Genomic DNA, 10,676 nt, shown 5'->3' with positions numbered 1-10,676 from the left:
AGAAAGAAAAAAGGAAAAAAAAAAAATGAGTGTTTCATGCTCAACTATCATTCAGCAAGGGGCATGAGTATTATAGCAAGAAAAGTATCATATTGTAAAGAGAAAATCACATCCAATAAATCAGAGGTAGGCATAATATATTGTAAGATGGCCCACTATCCTCAGCAAGGTGCTCCTGAATATAATACTTTCTATTTTATTATGCTACACACTTCTTTGTCACCTACTTCTTCATTCTAACCAATCTAGCCAGCTCCAATAAAATGTTAACAATATTCTGAGTGACTCTGGTTTAATGGGAAAAAATAGGAATGTCAATACACAGGTTACTTTCTCTGATTAACTCACATAATTTCAGTATTCTTCTCATTGTGCCTGTGTTTCCAAAATTTACCATCCACACAGGAACAAGATTTCATAGACCAACTATCATCATTTTACCTTCAGCAATTTCCATGAAAATTAAAAGGAAAGTGGTTCTCCCAGGGAACAAAATCAAACAGAAGGAGTGCAGATCACAAGGTTGAGGTCTGCAATATGTATGACAACCAGCCAAGCATGGTAAAGAGATTATTCCAAATATTCAAGATTGTTTCTTAAAACTTTAAATGAGCTAGGACAAAATAGTCTAAACTAATACAGCCCACAAGCCAAATCCAACCTGCTCCTTGTTTTGTACAGGCTGCAAGGTAAGACCGGATTTTACCTACTTCAACAACTGGGGAAAATCAAAAGAAGAAGAAGATTTTGTGGCACATGAAAATTATATGAAATACAAATTTTGGTGTTCCTAAATCAAGTTTTATTGGGACACAGTCATGCCCACTCATATATGTATTGTCTATAGTTGCTCTCTTCCTACAGTGGCAGAATTAAATATTGTAACAAGACCATATGCCCCACAAAGCCTAAATTTTACACTATCTGGCCCTTTACAGAAAAGTCTTTTAACTCTTGTGTAATAGGCAGAATAATGGCCTCCCAAAGACATCTGCATCCTAATCCCTGGAATCTGTGAATATGTTACCTTATTCACTGCAAAGAAAGATTCAAGCACAGAGGAATGGTCCCTACAAAATGAAGCTGGAAAATAAAGCATGGCAAAGGAGACTTACATGAGGTGATTAAGTTAAGGATCTTGAGATGCAGACTTTATCCTGGATTGTCCAGGTGGACCCAGTGTAATTACAAAAGTCCTTACAAAAGGAAAAGGGAGGCAGGAGAGAGAGTGTCAGAGTGATGCAACATGAGAAGACTCCACTGGCCATTGCTGGCTTTGAAAAGGAAGGGGCCATGAGCTAAGGAATGTGGGCAGCCTCTAAAAGCTAGAAAAGGCAAGGAAACAGATACTCCCCTACAACCTCTAGAAAGGAATGTGGCCCTGCTGACACTTTGATTTTAGGCCATTGAGATCCATGTCAGACTTCTGACATACAGAACTGTATGCTAATAATTTATGTTCTTTTAAGCTATTAAGTTTATAGTAACTTGTTATAGCAAGCAGCAGAAAACTAACATACCTTGCTTGAAACTTTCAAGCCATGGATCTTACCAACTCTTTACTTTTAGCTAGCCCAGTCACCCAGGTATCAAGCAATATCAAGGAATAAAATAAATCTTTGGAAAATATTATTCACTGTAATCACTCAGGACCCTCCTAGCTTCAGTATACAAAAGCTATCATTCCTGCTTTATGTATATTCTTTGTTATCCACAATCCTATGAGGTAAGTGCTAATTACCACCATCCTTGCTCAACAAATGAGGATCTAAAGCTCAGAGTGTGTAGCAGATGTCAATATCCCACCAGATCCCCTTTTCTACCTAAACTGTACACCCATTCCCACAACTGCTAACAGCCAGATCAGCCTTAGCTTATGGAAGTCACCTCATCTGGAGACTGCTGGGAGGTTATAACCCACCTTCCAGTAATTGACTGATGTGCAGTTTAAACAGCCCAGTACCTGGGCTGAACAATTTCTGTGGTGCACTTCGTGCTCCAAAATCCTCTGTGGAATCAGGGTGAGGCTAAACATTTCCTGAAACCAACAGGTTTCCCTCATTCCATTATAGGTTTTCTTGAAACTACTTTCTGAATAAATCACTGACCTAGGCTGGGTGCAGTGGCTCACACCTGTAATCCCGCACTTTGGGAGGCTGAGGCGTGCAGATTGCCTGAGGTCAGCGGTTCGAGACCAGCCTGGCCAACACGGGGAAACCCTGTATCTACTAAAATATAAAATTAGCCAGGCGTGGTGGCTGGTGCCTGTAATCCCAGCTACTGGGAAGGCTGAGGCAGAAGAATCGCTTGAACCAGGGAGGCAGAGGTTGCAGTGAACCGAGATCACACCACTGCACTCCAGCCTGGGTGACACAGTGAGACACTGTCTCAAAAAAAATCAGTGACCTAAGGAACCCCTTCTTGGGCTCTGCTTCTAGTGAACCTAAGTCAGAGTGATGAAGTAAACTGCTCGCATGTCACTGGGATTCAAACCCAAGCAGTCTTCTGTCTCCAGAGCCTTTGCTTCCTAATATGCTACCTTCTCAAGTCCTAATTCCTCTTGGCTCTTGAAGATTATGATTATATCCACTCGTGCTTAAATTTAATCTCCTTCCTTTTACTCTGAGGTTTGTGTGTGTGTGTGTGTGTGTGTGTGTGTGTGTGTGTGTGTGTGTTTTGCGACAGGGTCTCTCTCTCTGTCACCCACACTAGAGTGCAGTGGTTTGATCATATCTCACTATAGGGTTCAAGCAATTCTTCCACTTCAGCCTCCTGAGTAGCTGGGACTACAGGCATGCACCACTACACCCAGCTGATTTTTTAAAAAATTTTCTGTAGAGACAGGATCTCCGTATGTTGCCCAGGCTGGTATCAAACTCCTTGGTTCAAGTGATCCTCCCACCTTGGCCTTCCAAAGTGTTTAGAATACAGGCATGAGTCACTATGCCCAGCCATTCAGTCTAAGCTTTATATCTAAAATAGAGCCTTTTGGAGCAGCCTCATCCCTCTGGCTCCTTGAGCTCTGGTCTGCCTCAGTAGACCACATGGCCCTAGGTTGGACTCTCAAGACTCAACAGCTACAAAAAGGAACAACAACAACAAAAGACTCAACAGCTGCTGACAGTCTGCATCTGTAGTGCCCCATCTGAGCTCCCCCGAATTCATTACAAAGCAAGATTTAGGCACAAAGGAATGGCTCCTGTAAATGAAGCCAGAAAAATAAAGCATGGCCCTTATATCCACAAAGGAAGCCACCTACTCTCCTGTGGGAATGAAACTGAAGCTATTTTCTGATGGTTAAGTGGATTTATGCTAAGACAGGCATGCCCTTTCTATCGTCCTTGTGACAAAGGTACACATTTGTCAGAATTAAGTTTCAATCTCTGACACTTTGGCCAAAATGAATGGTAAAGAGCAGTCCACCCACACATCACCCAGATATAAAATGAATTTAAAATAAGAACCTGAGCATGATATAGGGGAAGGAGTATGGACTTTGGAGTCGTACAGACATAAACTCTAATCTAGACTCTAACATGGGTTTTAATCTCTTTGAACCTCAGTTTAATTTCTTTGAACCTCATATGTAAAACCTGTACACTTAATAATATCTATATCTCTCAGGGCTAGTATGGGGATACATTTGTTTCAATTAAGTGAAAAGTTTCATCTTCGTGCCTGTATATAATAATCAAAAGGAAATATAAATTCCCTTCCCCCAAGAAAACTGTTCTATTTTGGGGGGAGGGGTTTAACTCAAAAATCTTTGGCTTTGTTTTTTCCTGGGATAAGGTACTAATGAGCATGTCACAAAGGATCAGGAATATTAACTATCTTTCATTGATCACTTGCTTTGTGTCAGGCCTTGTGCTAGTGTTTCGCATTGCTTTGCTCATTTAATTCTTACAACAAATCAATGAGTTCAGAAACATTGACCATTTCACAGATGAAGATGCTGAGACTCAGGAACATTAAGTAACTTGCCCAAGTTCATAAAACTAGTTGAACCTAGATTTGGACCCATGTCTGACTCTAGAACCCTTTTCTGCTATGCTTTTCTTGAAGCAACATATACTCCAGATAAATTTTCACAGTGTGAAAACCCCTGTACTATATGGAGATACACAGAAGCACCCATTTTAGTTCTTCTCATGTCCCAGTTGTAGATATTTAAAAATATATAGGTAGAGAAATGGCTGTCCGGGACACTGATAAAAGAGCTAGACACAATTCAAGGTTACTGACTCTGGTTTCTCTGCCTGAATGAGCAGTGGTCTCACTTGGGCTGAGCATGGTTTAAGAACCAGGAGAACCAAGTCAGTGTTTATAAACATTCCCTTTAAGAGAAGCACATGGATTTTTACCTAAATTCATCTACAAGTATAATAGATTTGAGGCATAGCAAGGATTGAGGTATTTTTCCAGCCCTAGCAATATATCAGGACAAAGTTCATGCCTGGTTAAGGGATGACCAGGCCCCAACCCCAAAGATTCTGATTCAGTAGGTATGGGATAGCACTCAAGAATGTTCCCAGGGAAGACAGATGCTGTTGATCTTGTAAATACGCTTTGAGAACCAATGGTTTAAAGCAAGCTAATGTCCAAATGAGGAAAATGAACCACAAGGTGCCCCTTAGCCACAGTTGTACTCACATTTAAGCCAGCTTTCTTCCAATAATAGTTGCTATACTGGTTAATCATGCACTTTGTTTTTTCCTTAAACTTTTCTTCTGATTCAGTAGACCACCAAGGATCCAGGTTTCCATTTTTATCATATTTTCTACCTAACAAAAAAAAAAAAAAAAAAAAAAAGTTCGAAGACATTTGTGTTATTTATGGAAAGTAAATTCATCTTCCCTTTCCCTCACCTCGACAAGCCTTCAAAAAACAGTCATAACAGCAGGGAACACTCTTCCTGAGATCAGCTCCTGCATTCTCTCCAATGTCACAGGTTAATTGTAAAAAGGGTGAAAAGGATAAAGACAATTGAAGAAGTGCTTTCCTTCTAAGGAACAAAGAGCACCTTAAAAATGAGATTTATCAATTTATTACATATACTAGTCTTATCCAATCTTGGATTCTGTGTCTTCACCTGATTTGACCCAAAATGTTCACTGGATTATGAAATAAAATGGCTTCATTCAGAAAGCCCATGGAGGCAATCAGAGCATTACTACCAGTGAAATTCCAAACGATCCATAGGAATAGCCCCAGTGAGTCATCCATACTGTGCGATCATAGACCCTGACTCAGCCCTATAAGAACCTATTTCCTCCAAGTTGCCAGGAGCCGAAAGACACATAAAACCTCTGTTATGAATCATTCCACAGCCACTAGTGTGGATAGAAGACCCATCTGTCCTGCTTAGACAAGGAAGATTGCTGTAAAAAGAAAACTTGGAATAAGAATGAAAATCTCCAAAACATAACGGGAAGAAAGATTATACATGCTTTCTTGCTATGTGCTCACTCTTCATTTTCTCTACATCCTTTGAAACAAAATTTGGATGCTGCTAGGCTGTCTTCTGTATTCAAGGTTACTATGAGAATCAGAGGCATCGTTTAAATTTTATTACGCAGCTTACAAAAAAGTCCCCTAAGTAAAGCTGTTAATTGGAACAATCCAAAACTCTTCAGCAAGGCTACATACTACTAACACCACCCCCTGGGATAGTATGGAGTCACTGTCCTCTACCCACTAACCAACCAATCATTAAATAGGTACTGGGCACGTACTTATATGTGCAATGCACTGTTCTAACCATTGGTTACAGAGTGAAATTGCCACCATTAGATTCAGTCCTTTGAGAAAGACTCCAGAAGTTCTCCAGAAGGTTCTGGGGAGGAACTGTACTTAAATTTCCTATCAAGAGGCCCAGAATGAAGAAAGGACTATTAGCTTTTGTTTCTTAGCTAAGACTCTCATCTCAGATAAACCAAACACCCAAAGGCAGAAAGTCTAGCTCTGCAGAGTCAGATAACTACAAGTCAGCCACATTTTAACAGAGAAGGGAAGACCAGGGGAGCAAAAAATCTAGGTGATTAAGGAAGGGCTAGTGGGAATACAGGAAGACTTTTCTAGAAGAGCCAGAGGGTCTCTGGCCCTGGGGTAGACATCCAGGAAAGGATGTTAGAGATACTACAGGGATGGAAGAAAGAGGTCCCCTTCTATATAACGTTGCCTTAGGGCAGCTGGTTCCTGAGACTGCCTGTAAATCATTGTGTGGGTGTGGATGTGATAGTCATTTGCTACTAATCCATAAGTTTCAGAGATTTCATGTGGCCTTCCAATAATACTCCAAAGTTAAAGGACAAGAGTGCTGATCAACAATGATGAGGACTCTCAAAGTAAGCCATTTCTTTAGTTTATGTCATATTCTGCTTTTTCCTTTTGTTTAAATGTCATCAGGATACAAAGTATATACTATTACATAGATTATTAGGAAAGTATAGACTTTAAAATAATCAGAATAGGCTGGGCGTGGTAGCTCACACCTGTAATCCCAGCACTTTGGGAAGCCTAGGTGGGCAGATCACGAGGTCAGGAGATCAAGACCATCCTGGCCAACATGGTGAAACCCTGTCTCTACTAAAAATACAAAAAATTAGCTGGGCATAGTGGCACATGCCTGTAATCCCAGCTACTTGGGAAGCTGAGGCAGGAGAATCGCTTGAACCCGGGAGGCTGAGGTTGCAGTGAGCCAGGCTCGCGCCACTGCACTCCAGCCTGGCGACAGAGCTAGAGTCCGTCTCAATAAGGATAATAATAATAATAATAATAATCAGAATATAAGCCAGTGTAGAGAAAAATAGAGATTAAGCATTGCATAATTTTCGAAATCGTAAAAGGGAACCAGTCAGACAAGCTCCAGAGTCCTAACTCAACAAGTCCTAACTTGGCAGCATGTATAATCGTCGTTGGAGCGGAGCTTGCTCCTCCAGGGAGAATACCTCAAGACGATGAATAAATGACAAAGGGAGAAGCTATAAATCAATCCCTGTAACTATTGTGGCAGCTACAGCAATCCTGATCTAAATGCAAAGCTAATTTTATTGAAATTACAAGGCTGCTTTTTAAAGTCTACCCCGATCACCAATGGGAACAATTGTTTATTTATTGCAAGCCATCACAGCAAGACATGAGGAAAAGTTTTCAATCAGCAATCATATTGCTTTGGATAATCTTCAAGCTATGATGCTGCTGCTATGCAAAGACAATCATAACAATTAACATCTATATAGTCAACATTATTATAAAAGCAGCAGCTTAGAAAATGAACCAGTACTTACCATTATTATCAAATCCATGTGTAAATTCATGTCCAACAATTACTCCTATAGCACCATAACTCAGAGATCTATGGCATAAATACATAATTTGGAGACAATTACAAGCATGAATCTCAGAGCATAATCCTTTAATTTTTTCAATAAAACTGCTTTTTCAAGATAAACTGCTTTCTAGTCAACCATGGTAATAACAATCTAATAACCATACCCAAAAGCTGTAAAAAATCTAAACATACCTTCCAATTGAAATAGACAAAGAAAATATAAATTCTAACATTGTCATTATGACCACATATGAACCTTAGTGCCCTACTCTGTGAAATTAGGGATGTGAAAGATATGATTTCTAAAGTCCCTTTCAGCCTTAAGATTTCTATGATTTTATATCTGCTGTAGCTATATATTTATGAACACCTAAAACGGGGCAGAAAAGATCCTGTCAGTAAATATATAATTTATTTTTTATCGGGAAACTTGCTGAGAAGTCACTATAATCTTAGAAGTTAGATTGTTTTCCAAATGTAGTCATAAAAAAAGGAACAGAGTAGAGATTAAAAGGGATCACTCTATTTTCAAAGGTAGTCACGTTCCTCTTTCTGTTGTAGACAAGATGACAACTGAATAGCAAAGACTTGAAAAAGGTGCCACTTTATTTCTCTTCACCTCGGAAGAAATATGTGGTAGATTATCTATTTCTCTTCACCTCGGAAGAAGCATGTGGTAGATTATCTATAAAACGCACCACCACCAATTCTACCTACCCCTGAATGCATATATCCCCTCCTCCCATCAAGAGGCAATCTATTTCCCTCTGCTTAAATTTGGACTGGCCTTAGGGCTTGCTATGACCAACAGAATGCAGTGGAAGGGGTCAGGTATGACTTCTGGGTCTAGGCCTTAAGAAAGTAGCTTCCATTTTCCACCTTCTTGGAAGTCACCTGCAAAGAAGTTCAACTACCCAGCTAGAGGGAATGAGGCCAAATGAAGAAAGTGAGAAACCCCAGAAGTTGAGAGACTACAAAGGAAGAGAGAGAGGCCCTGCCATGCCCCAGCCACAAGAGCCAGCCCAACTGGGGCACAGACAGGTGAGTGAAGTCGCCTTAGTTCCTCCAGCCCTCGTTAAGTGACCCCGGCCAGCACCATACAAAGCAGAGACCAGCTGTCTCAACTCAGTCCTGCCCAAATTACAGAATCATGAGCTAATAAATGGTTGCTTGGTGGTGCTTTGTTACATAGCAAAGCATATTAAGAATATATGAAGAAATCAATAATGGGGTTTCCATATATGTGCCTGGGATTTTCTCTCTCAAATATAAGTTCTACTGAGGCCACTCCCTTATCTACTTGTTCATTGCTAAATCCTCTATACTTTGTGCAGAGTAAGAAAGTACCAATGATTTAACTAATTGATTAGTTAACTTTACCATCTCATGCAAGTGACAGATCTATATGTATCTTAATTTAGTCATTTAACCTGTGGATGAGAATTACACACCACTTAGAATCCTTATTGTGAAGATTCTTCATGAGATTTGCAATAATGCTAAAAATATCTCACAGGTAGTTCCTGACATGCAACATCAAAGTCACCCAGCAAATAGATAGGACCCATAACTGGAAGGAATGGAAATTTTTAAAGTGGCATGTTATTACAGGACATAATGATCCTTACCATGCTAATTGTTTGTCTCAACTACACCCAAGGAAGTGGTGTAAGATTTAATTTTTCCCCTTGGTGGTAATTCTTTCCTTTGTTATTTCTTTCCTGTAAGGTAATTTGCATTTGAAAAAAAATGCTTCCTACTGTTTTTCCATCATTGCAAACCTTCATTAAAGAAGTAAGAGTGAAATTATGCATTTCAATCATAGAGCTATCATAGCAGTGTGGGACAAACTTGTAATTTTACATAGTGTTAATTTTTGAGGCAGTAGCTATCAGTGTGCAGATTGCAACATTTAGTTTTTCCAGGTCTCTCAGCTCTGAGAATAAGTACTTGGTCCTCTACAACCCTCAGTCAATGCTGTTGACTGGATGAATTGAAGGCATGAACAATGGAAGCTTATAGAAATTGCTGTGCAATGAATGTCCTTTAAGAGGGGCTGCTCCAACAAGCTTCCTATTTGCAAAAGGTAATAGAGAATTCAGAAAATGATTGAATCATTGTAAGTTTCAATTCTCAGTTACTTAATCACAATCCTTTGGACAAGAGACAAAGAAAAAGTAATTTTATATGACTAAGCCTGACAATAATAATATTTCATAATATTAGATTCATGTCCTCTATTTTATCAATGAAGAGTATTTAAATTAGCATGTCATTGGCCAGGTGTGGTGGCTCACGCCTGTAATCCCAGCACTTCGGGAGGCTGAGACGGGCGGATTACCTGGGGTCGGGAGTTCGAGACCAGCCTGACCAACATGGAGAAACCCCGTGTCTATTAGCCGGGCATGGTGGTGCATGCCTATAATCCCAGTTACTTGGGAGACTGAGGCAGGAGAATCGCTTGAACCCAGGAGGCGGAGGTTGCAGTGAGATCACGCCATTGCATTCCAGCCTGGGCAACAAGAGCAAAACTCCATCTCATAAATAAATAAATAAATAAATAAACATAAAAAAATAAACTCTCCCTTTTAAAATGCAACCATGACTGGCTGGCCAGAAACTGGAAGATTTCTTGCATTGAAGATCTAGTCTTCCAAAAATAAAATAGAGAAGACACCACTTTTACTACCTACTCAGTTTCTCTTTTGTTCTTATTACTCGGTGGGTTTAACATATGCACACAGATTTGCTGTCAACAACAAAACAACTATTCTGCTGTCTAGATTAACCATGATCTCACACTGTTATCAAGAAAGGGTTGCCCTATGCCTGAATCATAAATTCATAAAAATTTCTGAGTTGGAAATGGCTTAGAGGTCATCTACTCCAACTTCCTACTACAGAAATGGGGCCCCTCTAGAAAAACCCGTTCAAATGGTTGGTCCAACTTCTTACTAGAGGAATGGGCCCCTTTAGAAAAACCCATTCAAATGGTTATAATACTCTGCTTAGGTATTTCCAATGACCAAGAGCTCATCCCCTTCTAAGGTAACCCATTCCCTCTTTGGGCGGGTCTAAACATAATAGCTCTCCATAATGCTGATCTGAAATGTCTTTTCTATGGCTTCCATCTATTGGTCTAGTGTAGCCTCTAACTGAACACCTGCTGAATCTCCTGAATATAATAAGTCATTCTACCACCTTAACTTTCCTTCAAAAATATGCAGACAGTTATGAGGTTCCCCTTCAAGTGTTATTAATTTCTTTCAACTCTTATTCTTCAGTCATGAATTCTAGATCAGCATTTCCCAAAACGTAGGGGAGTTTGGGAACCTCTACATTT

The 10,676-nt window shown here is 39.8% G+C and overlaps 1 protein-coding gene across 1 annotated transcript in view; it reads right to left on the bottom strand.

Annotated features, from left to right (window-relative positions):
* Window positions 1-10,676, bottom strand: part of LOC108516992 (phosphate-regulating neutral endopeptidase-like) — a gene marked incomplete at its 5' end in the record, with an annotated part of 75,022 nt that overhangs the window by 23,745 nt on the left and 40,601 nt on the right. Inside the window, 2 exons of the mRNA XM_017854778.1 lie at window positions 4,654-4,784; window positions 7,290-7,357. Of these exons, the coding sequence (XP_017710267.1) occupies window positions 4,654-4,784; window positions 7,290-7,357 (199 nt within the window). The remainder of the gene's footprint in view (window positions 1-4,653; window positions 4,785-7,289; window positions 7,358-10,676) is intronic.

This window comes from Rhinopithecus bieti, unplaced genomic scaffold (assembly GCF_001698545.2).
Source record: "Rhinopithecus bieti isolate Rb0 unplaced genomic scaffold, ASM169854v2 scaffold_39768, whole genome shotgun sequence".
Classification (NCBI taxonomy): domain Eukaryota; kingdom Metazoa; phylum Chordata; class Mammalia; order Primates; family Cercopithecidae; genus Rhinopithecus; species Rhinopithecus bieti.
This window is presented reverse-complemented; position numbering and strand designations above follow the sequence as displayed.